We start from the raw sequence: 16,874 nt of genomic DNA on the forward strand, positions 1-16,874 counted from the left end.
CTGTTTATTCTATTTTATGTAACTGGTTATATTACAAAATTACCTTGTTTAATCAATATAATTAAACAGTATTATAGAATAAATTTACAGGTTAGTAATGATAGGTTATTAGATTTTTAGATTTATTAGATTATTGTGTTTTTTACTCAATTTCCTTTTTTAAAACAGGGTCTCAAGTAGCCCATATTGGCCTTGAATTCCATCCACAGTGGAGGGCAGCCTTGGATTCCTAATCCCTTCCCCCACACCAAGTGCTAGGATCACAAAGAAAATAGCAACCGTGATAACAACAACCCCGGAGTGCTAGAATTACAGGCAGGTCACCACACACCACCTTATTTAGGCTCTACAGGAGATTCAGAATATGGCCCAATATATTTTTGTTTATAAAATTAATAACGTTCACTACTAACAAGACCTCCTGGGAATGTTTCAGTGTTCTGACTTCAGCTATAAATTTGGTTTCTATGCTTTAGTAAAAGCTCACTTGGAAGCTTTCTTTCCACCATGAATCACTTGGTACTGAATGGAAAGAAAGAATTAAAAAAATTTCCACATTTGTCCGTTCATTTGCCCCCAACACAGCTCTGTGCCATTAAGGGGGCGGACTTCAGCTGGAGGGGTTCCCATCCTTACAGCCACATAGCTTCTCGCGGCTGTGGATCTTCCTATGTTGGTTAAGGTGAGCACTCTGGCTGAAGGCTTTCCCACACTCAGTACACTGATAGGGCTTCTCTCCCATGTGCGTCCTTTCATTGATGGTTACAATGTGTCCGTTGGCTGAAGGCTTTCCCGCAGAAGCTACAGTCGGACGATCTCTCTCCAGTGCGAAGTCTCTGGCGCTCAGTGAGAGGCGTGATGCAGCCGAAGGCTTCGCCACACCGAGTACATTTGTAGGGCTTCTCTCCCGTGTGGATCCTCAGGTGCTGTGTGAGGAAGAATGCTGACGGAAGGTCTTCCCACGTTCCTGACGGATGAAAGGCTTTTCCCTGGTATGGATTCCCGGATGCTGAGTGAGATGTAGCCTCTGGATGAACCCTCTCCCACTCTCGTCGCACTTACAGGGTTTTTCTTTTGTCAGGGCTACCTGAGGTTGGTTTGAGTTGAATTTTGCTCAGAGGCCTTTGCACACTCACCGTGTTTCTCTCTGAGAAGAATACAATTAGTAAGAAAAGCATGTTGGTGGAAACTTTTTCCACATTCATTATATTCATAGGGATTCACATAGTTTCCTCGATAATCAGTCAAATCCGCGTGCCGCCTGATGCTGTTTCCTCGCGTGTCATGGCGGAGAGGCTTTTTTTTTTTTTAACAGGAGGGAATCCTCTGAGGCATAGTAAGGTTAGAATTCAGATTATAGTTTTCCTCAAATTTATTACACCCCATGCTCCTGTGTAATTTTTTAAAAATATTTATTTATTTATTATGTATACAATATTCTGTCTGTAGGCCAGAAGAGGGCACCAGACCTCATTACAGATGGTTGTGAGCCACCATGTGGTTGCTGGGATTTGAACTCAGGACCTTTGGAAGAACAGGCAATGCTCTTAACCACTGAGCCATCTTTCCAGCCCTCTGTGTAATTTTTTGGTGGGTGAAAGATACTTGTTCCAAATGTTTCTGTTTCTGCTGCTTTTCTTGGTTCAATTCTGATAGTCAAAATCCCAGCATCCTTGTAAGATAGCAAACCAGAAAGTGCCCCCCCCCTCCGTCTTTCCATTATGATCTCATGGAGCTGGTTTTCATCGGATGTGTTCTGCTTGACAGTTGTCTTTCATTTCCCGTCTGTCCACCCCATCTGAAAGAGATTCAAAATGTACAAATCCTTCCTAACATTAAGTTTTAAAAAGGAAAGGGTTACATACAGAATTACCTGAGAACCCTGATGACAATCTCACCACATTTTTTTTTTGTTTTGTTTTTCAAGACAGGGTTTCTCTATAGCTTTGGAGCCTGTCCTGGAACTCGCTCTATAGACCAGGCTGGTCTCGAACTCACAGAGATCCACCTGCCTCTGCCTCCCAAGTGCTGGGATTAAAGGCGTGCGCTACCATTGCCCGGCCCTAATCTCACCACATTTTAAAATAGGACATATGACAAGCAGGAAGACTATGAAAGGAGGCAGGAAACAGTGAGCATGGGGACAGTTTTTATTTATTTTTTATTTTTTATTTTTTTAAATTTTTTATTTTTTAATTTTATTTATTTATTTATTTTAATTTATTAAAGATTTCTGTCTCTTCCCCACCGCCGCCTCCCCTTTCCCTTCCCCACCCCCAATCAAGTCCCCCTCACTTGTCAGCCCAAAGAGCAATCAGGGTTCTCTGCCCTGTGGGAAGTCCAAGGACCACCCTCCTCCATCCAGGTCTCTTAAGGTGAGCATCCAAACTGCCTAGGCTTGGGGACAGTTTTTAAAAAGATTTATTTATTATGTATAGTGTTCTGCCTGCCAGCCAGAAGAGGGCGCCAGATCTCATTATTGATGGCTGTGAGCCATCACGTGGTTGCTGAATATTGAACTCAGGACCTCTGGAAGAGCAGCCAGTGCTCTTAACCTATGAACAATCTCTCTAGTCTGAGTATAGGGACATTTAAAACACATGGAGGGTAGTCATAACCAAAAATGGTCATCCAGAAATATCCATGGTTAAAAACAAAGGGGCAGGAGAGAAAGACATGTCAGACCAAGATTCTGGAGGATGTCTGAGCTTTGCGAAGGCAGCGCTCGGCCCACGCCCTACAAAGCACATTTGCAAATCGTTCTATTCATGCAATCCTCCTGCTTCAGCCTCATGAATGCTGGCATTGCAGGTGTGCACCACCACGCCCACTGACTCGTTTGTTTTTTTATTTTATTTTTAATGTCTGAGTATTTTTTCACACCTAACTGGGGCATGGGTCACTCACTGCACATGTGTAGAGGTCAGGGGTTCTTCGCACCTTCTAGTATGTGGGTTTTGAAGGATCAAAATCAGGCTGTCAGGCTTCACATGACCACCTTTACCCACCGACCCTTCCTGCTGCCTCTGGCTCCACTTTGTGTTTAGGTCTCCTGCTTACACGTAGACACTGACCGTCCTCCTAATCACCCCCTGTTCTTTCTTCCATTAATATAAATATCACCCAAGCTGCTAAGCGCTCTGGATACATTTCGGGTCTCTTCTTAGCTAAGAAGACATTTTAGATAAACAGGCAATGTCACTAACAACGAAGTATGTGATATTCCAGAGGGCATGCCAGGATTCGGTCCCACAAGGGAGAGTCCTCTCTCAGTCCCTTAAGAGGGACTGTTAGAGCTCCAGGAGCTAGCTCATGTAATGAGGATTACAGACTAATCCCGGCATCTATGTACTTGCTGGTTGGTGTGGTGGCCTACCTTAGTAATCTCAGTGCTCAGGAGACAGAGACTGGCTACTTGGACTAGTCCAACCTGCAAGCTCTGGGGTCCAGTGTGAGTCCTTGCAACTAAGGGGGACACCTGATGCTGATTAACCTCTGGCCTCTGTGCAGCTGTGCAAACACACACACACACACACACACACACACACACACACACACAGAGAGAGAGAGAGAGAGAGAGAGAGAGAGAGAGAGAGGCTAGCCAGAACTACAAAGTGAGATCTTTGTATCAAACAATCAAAGCAATAAAGAAATAATTTTAGCTGGGTGATAGCGGCACAGGCCTTTAATTCCAGGACTAGGGAGGTAGAGGCAGGCAGATCTCTGAGTCTGAGGTCAGCTTGGTCTACAAAGTGAATTCTAGGACAGTCAGGGCTATACAGAAAAACCCTGAGACCTCATCCCCCACCCCAAACATAATAATTTTATTCTGGGGCTGGCTAGAGAGATGGCTCAGCAGGTTGCTCTTTGAGAGGACCCAGGTTCTGTTCCTACCACCTTTCATGATGGTTCACAACCATCTGTAACTCCAGTCCCGAGGGACCAGATGTCCTCATCTGACATCCATGGCACCAGGCCTGTACGTGGTGCACATACATACATGCCAGCAAACACTCGCCCACATGTAATAACCTGGGTCACATAGGGACACTGCTTAGAAACTGAAAAAGAAGAAGAGTGTATAAGTCACAAAGTTTAGGTTTTGAAATATTTAATTAAATGCTAGCATGATATTGATGAAAATATAATGGAAAAATCTGTAAGGAACACTGGAGGCTCAAACTAGTGAAACGGGAAGATGAAATGGAAATGCCACTTAAAAGTAAGAACGGAACACCAAGTCACGGGGAGAAACTGTGAAGGGGCAGAGAGCCCAAGACAAGTGGAAGAAAAAAATGGAAGACGACATCAAGACTGCCAAGTCTACGTCATCCCGTCCCAACAGCCCACGACTGACGTCAGCCACTGCCTTTGAGGGAAGGACGTTAGATCTGAGTGACTTGGCAGCACAGGAAGGTAGGAATCGAATCCCTAAGGTAAGCCAAGCAGATCATAAATGAGGCTCTGGGCTCCGGAAAGTAAGTATAAAGAGTTAGATAATAAGAGGGAAAAGAAAAATTAAAAGAAAGTAAAATGGAGAAACTTGGGTGTAAAAAGAAAAGATTTAAAGATTACTGAAAGGAGGGGCTGGAGAGATGGCTCAGTGGTTAGGAGCACTGGCTGCTTTCTCAGAGGATCAAGGATGACACGCAACCACAGAGTGGCTCCCACCACTCCAGTCCCAGGGCATCTGATACCTTCTTCTGTCCTCCTAGGGCACTGCATGTACTCGGTGCACAGACAAATGCAGGCCAACATCCATACACGTAATATAAAATGGGAAGACAAAAAAAAAAAAAATTACTGAAAGGATGTGTAAGGAAAACACAGAGAAAACGCTAGGGGGCGATCTGTAACAGCGTTTACATTGTTCAAACTTCCACATCGAGGATATCATTTTTCTCCCTTCCCTTCCCATTTCCTTTATCTCAAATAAACTCCACACCCAAGCTCTGTCTGCACGCCGTGTTCTCTCATCTTCTGCGGCTTGGACCCACTCGCCATGGGACCCCCCCCCCCCCCCCCCCCCCAACCCCCCCCCCCCCCGCCCCCCCCCCCCCCCCCCCCCCCCCCCCCCCCCCCGCGCGCAAAGGTCTCGCGTGCAGGGCCCTCACCCACCTTGGGACCCGCCAACAACATATACTCATCCTGCTTCTCACCTGGAAAAGCATCCAGCTGGCTGCTGCTTTCTGGTGTCCACTGCGCCCCTTCTTCCAACTCTGTGATCACTTCCGGTTTATAAAGCTGGTGCCCTGGTCATGGGGGTGGGGGAATGTCGGTCTTACATGTTTATAGGGAACAAAAGTCTTCAGGGACCAAATCAGGCAACCTGGTTCATTCGTACCCATTATCCCAGCACTCAGAAGGCACAAGGGTTGCCATGAGTTTGAGGTAAGGCTGGTATAAATATAAATATATAAATATAAATAAATATAAATATACACAATACACACACCTTGTTTCAGAAAAAAAAAAAGATCTCAACAAAGTCTGAGCCCCACTCCCTTCCCCACCCCGCCCCCTGCCAAAGGGAAAAGAACGGCAGACAAATGTCTATCTCCAAAACTGGCCAGCATCCTTCTGTATGGCCTAGACTGTATTCACAAAGCTTTCGATGCCTCCTCTGACCTAAGGAAATAAACTCATTTGAATGGGCTCTGCTGTCCCAACAACTCCAAGCTTACCCAGTGCAACCAGATTCCTGTTGCTCTTCAGCATCCCGTTTCCATAGAGATCCTTCTGAGCTGGGTCAGCTGTGCCCCTTCTTCTCTGGTGAAGTCCACAGCCACACCCTGGAATGTCAGCAACTCCTGGAACATCAAGCACACGCCTCCTTGTTCACACCTTTTTTTTTTTTTTAATTTACGTCTAGGCCATTGTTGCCCCTCCTGCCTCTCCTCCCAGTCCCTCCCCCATGCTCACACCTAATTTTTTTTTAAGTGAAAGGTATTTTTTTTTTTGAGTTATTCCAAATCACTTGACTGGTTTCCATAGAAACAACATCTAGGGGCATTTCCATCTCATCAGCTGACACAACACTTAATTATATTGTAGAATTGTTAAGTTCAGCCCCAAGCCCTGAGAGCTGTATTGGTCTGGACTCCAAATCTCAGCATGTGAGGTCCTGACCCCTGCAGTACCAACCCCACAGAGTATTTAAGTGAACTCCCAAAAGAGGAACACGGGGTCCCTTTTCTTTCCTCCTGGTGGTCGCATTCGTGGCCTCCCGGTTCCCCCTTGGGGCCACCCGAGAGCTCAGGAATCCCATTAAACCTGGATATCTTTTAATTTGGCTTGTTTTGATTTGGCTTGATTGGGATTTTGCATGGGCAGAGAGCTCGCTTTAGGAAAAATTCCTAACCGAATTGTAACAATGGGCTCCAATGGATTTTGGAAGATTCCTTCTCTCGGTGTGTGTGCGTGTGTCTTGCGTCTCTCTAGGAAGTCTGTCATGTAATAGCATAAAGGTCAGAGGACAACTTCATATTGTCTCTCAGGCATTTATTTTATGTTCAATGGTGTTCTGTCAGTATGCCTATCTGCCTGTATGCATGTCTGCGGGAGGGTGTCGATCAGCTGGAACTGCAATTATAGACAGTTGTGAGCTGTCATGTGGGTGCTGGGAATTGAACCCTGGTCCTTTGGAAGAGAAGCCATTGCTCTTAAATGCTGAGCCATCTCTTTAGCCCCGACTTTTTCTTCTTGAAATAGTGTCCCTCGCTGGCTCTGGAACTTCCTACTAGACTAGACTGACTGGCCAGTGAGCTCCAGGGATCGTCTTGTCTGTGCCTCTCCAGCACTGGGCCACTATCCCTGGCATATGCATGTATATATGTATATGACATATACATGTATACAATGCATGCATATATGTATATGCATTTGTAGATACATTTGTGTGTTTGTGCATACATGTGCACATGTGCTCAGGGAAATACACATGCCGTGGTGCATAGAACAACTTCAGGTGTTGGTCCTCACAAGGTCTCTTTGGTTTGCTGTTAAGTCCACCACGCTAGCTGACCCTTCTGCCTGTGCCTCCCTTCTTGCCAAAGAGAAGACAGTTGTGAGCTGCCATATGGAGGCTGGGAATTGAATCCAGGACCTCTGGAAGAGCAGCTAGTACTCTTAACTCCTGAGCCACCTCTCCAGCTCCTGGAATTCTTTTATTATTTTTACCCTGGGTTCTGGGGATCACACACAGTCCCCATGCTTGTAAGGCAGGCAGTCTAACGACTGAGACATCATCCCAGTCATATAATAGCTTTTTCTCCCCAGCACTGGGGACTGAACCCAGGACCTTCTTATGTGAGGCAAGCACTCTTTCCCGGCCTCACAGGAGATTCTTATGTATGAATGTTTTGCCTGCAGGTATGTCGTGAACTGTGTGTGTGCAGTGCCCACGGAGGCCAGAGGATGGCACTGGCTCCTTGAGGACTAGAGATACAGACATTAGCTGGCATGTGGGTGCTGGGAATTGAACGCCAGTAGTCTGCAAGAACAAAGGCTCTTTTTGTTTGTTTGTTTGTTTGATTTTTTTTAAAGATTTATTTTTATTATGTGTACAGCATTCCTTCCCTGTGTGTCCGCATACCAGAAGAGGGCGCCAGGTCTCATTACAGATGGTTGTGAGCCACCATGTGGTTGCTGGGAATTGAACTCAGGACCTCTGGAAAAGCAGTCAGAAAAATATGGAACGCTTCACGAATTTGCGTGTCATCCTTGCGCAGGGGCCATGCTAATCTTCTCTGTATCGTTCCAATTTTAGTATATGTGCTGCAGAAGCGAGCACGTTTGTTTGATTTTTCATGAAAGGGTTTCTCTGTGTAGCTTTGGAGCCTGTCCTGGAACTTGCTCTGTAGACCAGGCTGGCCTTGAACTCACAGCGATCCACCTGCCTCTGCCTCCTGAGTGCTGGGAACAAGTGCTCTTAATGGCTGAACAATTTTTCCTATCATAAAAGCATTTTAGAAGAGAGGAAGCTGAATTTACCTGGCATCCTCTGGTCTGGAATCCGTCATTCACCTCTTTCGCCTTCATCTTCTCCTCCAGGGAAAGTCAAGTATTCTAAGAGCGTATGACCCGGAGAACTAGAAAGGAAACACATTGTTAATCTATGACATCAGATCTGCATTTAAACCTTGGAACATCTTGCTGCAGCAGACAATATACTGAGAAGCTGTCAAAGATACAAACTTAAAAGTTAGACAACTGTAACATCAGGATTTCTTTTTAACAGTTTTTTTTTCTTAAAAATTACCTATTTTATTTTATGTATATAAGTGTTTTGTCTTTATGGATGTGCACCATGTATATGCCTGGTGATCTCACGTCCACTCAAACTGTAGGTGCAGATCACTGTGATCTGCCATGTGGATGCTGGAACCAAGCCCAGGTCCTCTGCAAGAGCAGTACCGCCTCTCCACCTCTGTTATTGCTTGTTAGAGGCAGGGTCCCGTGTAGTACAGCCTATATGTAGTCAAGGTTAACCTTGACCCGATTCTCCTGTCACCGTCCATGTCCAGCTCATCCTTGCTTTTCCACTACATGGAGTGACTGTCTGGAGGACTTTTCGCCATGTTACAAATGTTTATGTTGTAGCACATGGGAAGTCTAATGGTCTTTAGCCTGTTTATACACTTGGGGAAATTAGAAAGGCTACCAAGGCTCACTCAACTTCTATTTTTAGAGATTCTTTTTTTAATTGGTGTGCTCTAGGCCTGAGCAACAATATTTTCAATTGTTAAAATCTCCAAAGTGATTCTAGGTACAGACTTGAACTTATGAGCCAGTGTGATGCGAACAGCATTGTTGATGGCTTTTTTGGTTGCTTAGTTTTTTTGAGACAGGATTTCTCTGCATTCCTGGCTGTCTTGGAGTTTGCTCTATAGATCAAGGCTATCCTCAAACTCAGAGATCTGCCTGCCTCTGCCTTTCCCATGCTGGAATTAAAGACCTGTGCCACAACCGCCAGGCTAGTTTACTATTATTATTATTACTATAATTGTTTTTTTTTTTTTTTGAGACAGTTTCTCTATAGCTTTGATGCCTGTCCTGGAAGTCACTTTGTAGACCAGGCTGGCCTCGAACTCACAGAGATCCACCTGTCTCTGCCTCCCGAGTGCTGGAATTAAAGGCGTTTGCTAATTTTGTTTTTTGAGACAAGGTCTCACTAGATAGCACAAGCCAGCCTTAACAATCCTCCTTTCTCAGCCCTACCTCTTTCCTAGTGTTGGAATGACAGACATGAGAAGCCACAGCTACCCAACTAATAGTGTCCATTTCTAGTGTCCAATTATTTTCCTTTTTACACTGGTGGAGGTCAAATACCAGGCAAGGGTTCTATCATTAAACTACATTCCAAGCCTCTTATTTGTAGTCTTTATTCTTACAAAGGATAAATCCACCTTGAAAGTTATACTTCGGTGGTGTGTTCCTCCTCTACTCTCAGTGATCTTTTTTAAAGGTTTATTTATTATGTATACAGTTTTCTGTCTGCATATATGCCTGCAGACCAGAAGAGGGTGCCAGATCTTACTACAAATAGTTGTGAGCCACCATGTGGTTGCTGGAAATTGAACTCAAAACCTCTGGAAGAGCAACCAGTGCTCTTAACCTCTGAGCCATCTCTCCAGCCTTTAGTGATCATTTTATCAGGCACTGCACTCCTATCTCTTTTCAGAACATCCACCTTCCTGTTTGAGTATCTATATTAAATCCCCTACCAGAATCACTACACCACCTTATGGTTCCTACGCTTTTACAACACAGCCCCTCCCCTCGATGCACTAGCACTAGAAACTCCCATTCCTTGGCAGTCCTTACAAACTCTTCACCAGGGCATTCTAGAAATCAGACAGTGGAGGTGATGAGAGCAGGCATGAACTGACACCACGGCAACCATATCTGTTTCGGGGAACTCTTAGAGTCTTGACATGTTTAGAATGGAGATGTACGGTTCCCTGAAGATGGCTATTACTTCCCCTGAATCTAAAACCATCATTCACTTACGTAGGCATTTTTAAAATTTTTACTATGATATTCTAAATTGCCCTTTGGCAGAGATCTAGTAAGATAACAATTTTTCAGGGTGGGTACCCAGAATGAGAGGCACCACAGGAAGCAGAGGAAATTCAGGAGTCTTGATCAGTACTGACCTATGCAATCCATAGTCCACAAACTATTCATTAAGACAGTGCATAGCAAGCAGTGGTGGCGCAGGCCTTTCATCCCAGCGCTCTGGAGGCAGAGGCCAGTGGATCTTTGAGTTCAAGGTCTACAGAGTGAGTTCCAGGGCTGCACAGAGAAACCCTGTTTTGAAAAACAAAACAAAACAGAATGGTTTCTCTGTGTTGGCCTAGCTGTATAGACTTCACTGGCTTCAAACTTAGAGATTCACTGCCTCTGCTTCCCAAATGCTGGGATTAAAGGCGTGCGCCACCACTGCCCAGCCTACATTCTTTAATGTAGTACTTAAGTTGTCCTTCATCGTTCTCCTCCCCACACCCCTCTCTTGAGACAGAATCTCACTCTGTAGGCTGGCTTTGAACTCTTGGTTAGCCTCCTGCCTCGGCAATCCCTAGAATGGAACTGAGATATTGCTATTCTCAGGCTTTTAAATGTCTGACTCACATATTTAAAAAACCAGAGGTTGCTGGGTGTCAGTTTGCATGCCTTTAATCCCAGGGCGGGCTAGCGGATCTGTGTGAATCTGAGGCCAGCCTCTAGTGAGCTTTAGGTTAGCCAGGGCTATGGATCAGTTCCCGCAAAAGAAACAAAGAAATAACCCAGAGGGCCACGAATGTTACCAGCTGTGAGAAACTTAGTTTCCTCTTTCCACTCCATCTCCCCAGAGCAGAGAACAAAGTGTCCTTGCCTAATGAATTGAGAGTCTTCAGAAAGATTAGATGTTCTTTTTCCTTAGAGAGGAGGGCGGGGACCAAGCCTGTCATTCGTGAAGTCCCGAATTCCATCCACGGGACCTAATAAACTGTCTGGGTGCCAAAGACCTATACTTCTAGCACTCAGGAGGTAGAGGCAGGAGAATTAGGAGAGTAAGGTCATCCCTGATTAAACAGGGAGTTGGAGTCCAGCCTGGGAAAGATAAGGATGAAGAGGAAGGGGGAGGGAGGAAGCAGGCATTCCAACAGCAGAGTGAAGTGTACTGATTTGGTAATTGTTATCAGAGAACAGAGACACCCTGAAAAACAGCTCTCAAAAAGCTCTCTCTAATGGTGGAGATAAAGATGCTATTTCTTTTATTACAAAGTTTTTTAATCAGCATATATTAATTATAAACAATAATGGATTTCATTATGGCATTTTCAAGAACCCCTCCTCCCCCAAGGAAAGCATTTCTGTAAAGCATTTTTCCTTGTTAAGAGGGAAAACCAGCTGTTTCAATAGAACAGCCCCATTAGATAAGGAAGTCATTCAGTCTCCGCCCAAGACATGATACCAATCTTAAAATTTCACAGCCAATTCACCAAGAGGTTAAACTAAACCTTTCCAGATTAATTTAAAAACACTTTAGGAGCTGGGCATCGTGGTGCATACTTACAATCTCAGTACTCCCAGGAGGCAGAGGTAGGCGTATCACTATGAGTTCTGTGCTACCCTGGTCTACACAGCAAGCTTCAGGCCAGCCAGGGCCACATAGTGAGACTCTATCTGGAAAAAGAAAGACTGTAAGGGCCTGACCAGCAGGGTAAAGGAGTGTGTGCCAAGGCCGAGGGCATGAGTTTGAGTCCTGACTTCCTTAAGTTGTCCTCTGACTTTCACACATACCCCACAGAGTAAATAAATAAATAACATAAAAAACTTAAGAACTAGGCTCTTGTTTTTAACCACATGTAAGATCTCAAAAAGAGCCTTATGAAAATGAATGAAAATTGTAAGCCCCGGTCTCTGGCCTCCATCTTTTGAGGCCCGGTCCCTGTGCCCACCAAGTCTTGACCCTTTTTCTTCCTCCTGGTTAGTGGCCTCTCAGTTCCCACTCCAGACCACCCGAGAGTGCAGGAATACCATTAAACTTGGATATTTTTTGATTTGGCTTGATTGGGATTTTTGCTTCGGCAGAGAGCTCGCGTTAGGAAAAATTCCTAACAAAAATGTACTTAAGTTTCAAACTCAGTGATCTCAAAGCCAAAGGTGACACCAAAACCTACATTCATCTGGGCTGGAGAAAAGGCTCATTTATTGGTCAAGAGAACAGGCTGTGCTTGCAGAGGACCCAGGTTCAGGTCTTAGCACCGACACCACGCGGTACACCTCAAGGCCAGCCAGAGGTAGTTAGCAACATCCTGTACCCACCACTGCCGCTGTTGTGGCTGGAGGGATGGCTCAGCCATTAGGAGTGCTTACTGCTCTTTCAGAGGATCTGCATTTGGTTTTGGTCCCTAGTTTCCTTAATGGGTTGCTCACAATCAATTGTAATTCGAGCACCAGGAGATCCAGTATCCTCTTCTGGCTTTTGAGGGCATCCCCACTCATATGCGCATGTCCCCACATAGACATACAGGGTTCTCACTGTGTAGCTCTGGCTGACTTTGAACTCAGAGAGATCCAATTAATTGCCTTTTCCACCTAAGGGCTGGGATTAAAGGTGTGTACCACGCCAGGTAAATATGTTTCTTTGTTACATGTCTTCAAAGGTTTGTATTGTGATATATACATTATAAAATCCAGCAAGATCCCCATCAGGTAGGGAACATGCAGATATATATGGTGTATAATGTTTTCCAAACACATTCAATTTGAAAAACGTTTTATGGTATTTTCAAGTGAAAACACTTATTAGTGTGTGTGTGTGTGTGTGTGTGTCTGTATGTCTGTCTGTGTGCGCCCTGGTATACACGGAGTAGGTCATCTCCCACATTTGCATGCCTTCCAGGGATTGAATTTAGAGGCAAATACTTTATTCATCAGCCCAAGTATTTATATCTTGTTCATGTAAGAGCTTAAATCTGAAAAGATTTTGACATCATAGACCTGGTGAGACACCTTATTTACATTTTCCTTGTTCGGGAAGCACTTTTAAAAAAATCTCCCTCTAACTATCTAGTGACTGATCTTCACGTCTCACCAAGGTGTGATGTTAATGATGGCAGGATCCACTTCTGCTTACTGACTCTTTCTTTCTTTCTTTCTTTCTTTCTTTCTTTCTTCCTTCCTTCCTTCCTTCCTTCCTTCCTTCCTTTCTTTCTTTCTTTCTTTCTTTCTTTCTTTCTTTCTTTCTTTCTTCTTTCCTTCTTTTGTGTCAGGGTTTCTTTATTTAGCCTTGACTATCCTGGAAGTATCACTGTAGATAGCTCTGTAGACCAGGCTGGCCACAAACTCACAGAGATCCACCTGCCTCTGACTACCAAGTTCTGGGATTAAAAGTGTACACCACCACTACCCAGCCACTGTTCTAGTTTAATACCCAATGGCTGGCAGGCAATAAATACTTGCTAAATGAATACATGAAAGGGTTTTAGGGCCTCTGTTTACATTTTTCTATTTGCTTTAAATTTTTACTTATTTTGAAGCAGGATCTCATGTAACCCAGGCTGGCTACAGTGACAGAAAAATGCCATTTACTCTGTGTGTGTATAATCAATAGCAAGACACTGGCATAAATTATAATACAATGAGGCAATACACCAGCGGACAACTAACTTGGTCTAGTAAATGCTTCAGTTCTAACAGGTAATTGATGTGAAGGTTTATTATACCTCTAGTTTTATTATGATTTATATTAGACTTATCTCAAACACACAATATAATGTATTTCAACAACAACAACAAACCCCACAAATGAGTAAAGTGGCTTCAGATTCCTATACGGTGTATACAGATGTTATTTACTTTTTATTACTTTTGTTTTTTGAGGCGGACTTCATGCAGGTCAAGTTGGCTTCAAGTATATTATTAACTGTCATCTGACCCAGAAATGCCGCACAGCGCAGCGCACAGTGTCTAAACCGTGTTACCTAGTTAGCACGGACCTTCACTAGGGTTGAGCCACGTGGTGGCGCAGTCCGGTTAATCTCCAGTACTCAGCGAAGTTGCAAGAGTGCAAATTCAAGACCAACCCCAGCAACTTAAGTCTTACGTAATAATTTAAAATATAGAAGGGGGGGGAGATGCTGAGCATATAGCTCTTAGTGGTAGAGCAGTTGGCTGCCTTGCATGCGGGAAGCTCTGGGTTCAACCCCCAGTACCTCCAAACAAACAAAAACAAACAAAAGCTCTGTTTAATAAAGGTTAAGCCAACCACGGTCACTTAAGACAGATAAAGAGACACACAGCACAGGGTCAGCCGAAGTGGAAAAACAGATTCCACGTCCCTTCTAGGAACATCATCCAGAAAACAGGGAAAATAAGTTTCTAGTAAGGGTAGGGAAGACCCAAGTCTCCAGAGAGACACCCGGTAGGTATGCTTTGGAGAGGAGCTCGGCGGGCCGCGGGGAGCATTGCGCAAGGAGTTCACTGGTCCCCAGCATCTCCTCGGCAGTCACGGCAGTCACGGGTCTCCAAAGACAAAGGGCCCTGGAGCGGCTTTGTCCCGTGACACCGCTGCCACCGCCTGTCGGGAGCCGGGAGGGAGAAGATGCTGACGACGCTGACGATCGTGACGTTTGAGCCAATGACGCCGGGTGACTGAGCCCCTAAGGCTGGACCAGATGCCCGCTCCTGGTCTTTCTACTGCCGGGACGCAATGTCTACGGAGCTGGTGGGTTCGGATCTTGAACGCACATGCGCCAGGATGTCTGGCCATGCTCTTCCCAACTTCCTAGCTTCTAAGGGCTCAGCTAGACAAGTCTGCCGTTCCCTAAAGGGTCTTTAAACCTCCTACACAAGTGTCTTGTCCTTCAGTCTTCTCCAGGAGTTCCTGCCCAAAATGGGTGAGCCCAGAACCTGGCAGACTGCCCTTGTCATCAGAAACCTTGTAGATGTCATTACTCACAAGGCGACAACACAGATGTAATTTACCTCAGCCTGGAGCCATTCCCGCTCCCCACACCTGCCACTTTTACATAGATTAAAAACTAAAATATACGAAAACTCTAATTATAGGTCGACTGAATGAAATTTCGTTTGTGTGTGTGTTCAAAGGTGTGGCATGTGTTCGTGTGTGAGTTTTTTTTTTTTTTTGTTTTGGTTTTTCGAGACAGGGTTTCTCTGTAGCTTTGGTGCCTATCCTGGAACTAGCTCTGTAGACCAGGCTGGCCTCGAACTCAGAGATCTGCCCGCTTCTGCCTCACAAGAGCTGGGATTAAAGACGTGCGCCACCACCGCCCAGCAGCATGCTCTTCTTTACTGAGTTATATCCCTTGTCCTTTCTTCATTAATTTTTAAAAAGATTCATTTATTTGTGTGAAGCTTTTGCCTGCCTGTATGCACGTGGACAATGTGCCTGGTGCCTGCTGACATCAGAAGGTATCTCCTGAAACTGGAGTTAGGGATGCCTACAAGAGCAAAACCACTTTTTTGTTTATTTTGTTTTATATTTTGAAACAGGGTTTCTCTGTGTAGCCCTGGCTGTCCTGGGACTCACTCTGTAGACCAGCTCAAGGCTTGAACTTACAGAGATCCGCTTGCTTCTGCCGCCCCAGTGTGGGAATTAAAAGTGAGCGTCACCAGTGCCCAAGCAAAAAGCATTCTTAGCCAGTGAACCATCTTTCCAGGCCCGTATTTGTTTATTTTTTCCTCCCTCCCTCCCTCCCTCCCTCCCTCCGTCCCTCCCTCCTTCCCTCCCTTTCTCCCTCCTTTTCCCTTTCTCCCTTCCTCCCTCCCTTCTCTTGTGAGACAGGTCTCTCCAAGGTACCCAGACAGGCCTTGAACTTGCCATCCTGCTCTGCCTCTTGCATTCCAGGTCTGCAGAGTGAAGCTCAGCTATGCTGGGATTCTTGTATAGCTAGAATTCAGTCAGCGAGGCAATCTTCTTTCTCTGCCTCACACCAGCCCCCCCCCCCTTTCCTGCTTGCTTTGAGACAGGTTTTTGCTAGCTCAGGCTGGCTTGGCATTCACGACACCCTTGTTTGTTATTCAGCTTACCACGTGCTGGGATTACAGGTGTGAACCACCATGGCCATGCTAAATTTAGCACTCTTAATTACTAAAATTGAATGTAAAGAGTGGTTTGCCAATTAATGTTCATTATAAACAGGTTTTTACATATCTTATTTTCGAAAAGCGTTTCAGAGAACAAATGTCAAAGATGGATCCACAAGCCTACGGCTGAACTTGAGTGTGTCCATTGCTTGGCCTGTGTCTAGGCAGCTCTATACTATTCTTCCGTTGACCTGCGTCTAGGCAGCGCTATAGTATTCTTCCGTTGACCTGCATCTAGGCAGCGCTATAGTATTCTTCTGTTGGCCTGAGTCTACGCAGCTCTATAGTATTCTTCCGTGGATGCTTGCCCTTTAAGCTCATCGTTCATGCAGATCGGTGACATTCACTTGAAGGTTAGGGGGGAGCTCCTCGGGTGCAGAAGCAGAATTTGAAATACCACAGTGTCTTTTCAGTGCCATCGTGAGGAACCTGCCTGATTCCACATAGGCTACAATAGCCTTAAACTCACTAAATAGTCAAGGATGTCTTGAATGTATGGTCCTCCTGTCTCCACCTCCTGAATGCTGGGAGTACATGGTTGCACCACCATGTCCTGTCCAGGACTTCGCATGTGCAAGGCAAGCACTCTGTCAAGGGTTATACCTTCTTCCATGCCTTTGATGAGGAGGGACTCGTTTTCAGGACACCTTTCCTATTGTTCCAACACAGAGAGGTGGGTTTCTCCTGAACGGAAATAGCCAGATGTTCAAAACTTGCCTCTGGTGCAGCTTCAGATTTATAGGTGTGAAGTGTTAACCTAATTAACCTCCTCCCCC

General features: G+C 45.1%; 2 protein-coding genes and 1 non-coding gene across 5 annotated transcripts in view; 1 reads left to right on the forward strand and 2 right to left on the reverse strand.

Annotated features, from left to right (window-relative positions):
* Positions 1 to 95: 95 nt before the first annotated feature.
* LOC126504332 (zinc finger protein 713-like) lies at positions 96 to 10,889 on the reverse strand. 2 transcript variants are annotated; one of them, XR_007592558.1, is made up of 5 exons: positions 10,809 to 10,889; positions 7,993 to 8,090; positions 5,629 to 5,810; positions 5,160 to 5,252; positions 96 to 1,798 (listed from the first exon to the last, which is right to left on the reverse strand). XR_007592558.1 is itself a non-coding variant. In XM_050146630.1 (5 exons), exons 2-5 carry the CDS (start codon positions 7,997 to 7,999, stop codon positions 1,743 to 1,745), a joined length of 282 nt encoding a protein of 93 aa, XP_050002587.1. In that variant the 5' UTR covers positions 8,000 to 8,090; positions 10,809 to 10,873; the 3' UTR covers positions 96 to 1,742. The 2 variants fall into 2 exon arrangements, 1 of the variants encoding a protein (XP_050002587.1); XM_050146630.1 differs by having other exon boundaries at positions 5,685 to 5,810; positions 10,809 to 10,873.
* The window catches only part of Septin14 (septin 14), a 51,002-nt gene continuing 37,772 nt past the window's right edge, over positions 3,645 to 16,874 (forward strand). The window contains exon 1 of one of the 2 annotated variants that reach the window (XM_050146628.1): positions 3,645 to 4,416. Coding sequence is in view for 1 of the 2 variants with exons in the window: in XM_050146625.1 (XP_050002582.1) it covers positions 14,702 to 14,716 (15 nt within the window). In the remaining variant the exon portion in view is untranslated. Of the gene's footprint in view, positions 4,417 to 14,534; positions 14,717 to 16,874 lie in introns of those variants that run through there. The other variant, XM_050146625.1, reaches the window with a different exon arrangement.
* On the reverse strand, positions 7,686 to 7,792 carry LOC126504373 (U6 spliceosomal RNA). The gene has a single exon (XR_007592571.1). It is a non-coding gene; the product is annotated as a U6 spliceosomal RNA (small nuclear RNA).

Source organism: Alexandromys fortis, unplaced genomic scaffold (assembly GCF_014885135.2).
Source record: "Alexandromys fortis isolate MF-2015 unplaced genomic scaffold, M_Fortis_MF-2015_v1.1 scaffold_56, whole genome shotgun sequence".
NCBI classification, from domain to species: domain Eukaryota; kingdom Metazoa; phylum Chordata; class Mammalia; order Rodentia; family Cricetidae; genus Alexandromys; species Alexandromys fortis.

Coding starts and splice junctions, on each gene's coding strand:
- LOC126504332 (XM_050146630.1), bottom strand. Junction 5,253..5,684: donor CAGGAATCTGGTTGCACTGG/GTAAGCTTGGAG, acceptor CCCCATGACCAG/GGCACCAGCTTTATAAACCG. Junction 1,799..5,159: donor CCAGCTGGATGCTTTTCCAG/GTGAGAAGCAGG, acceptor AATCTCTTTCAG/ATGGGGTGGACAGACGGGAA.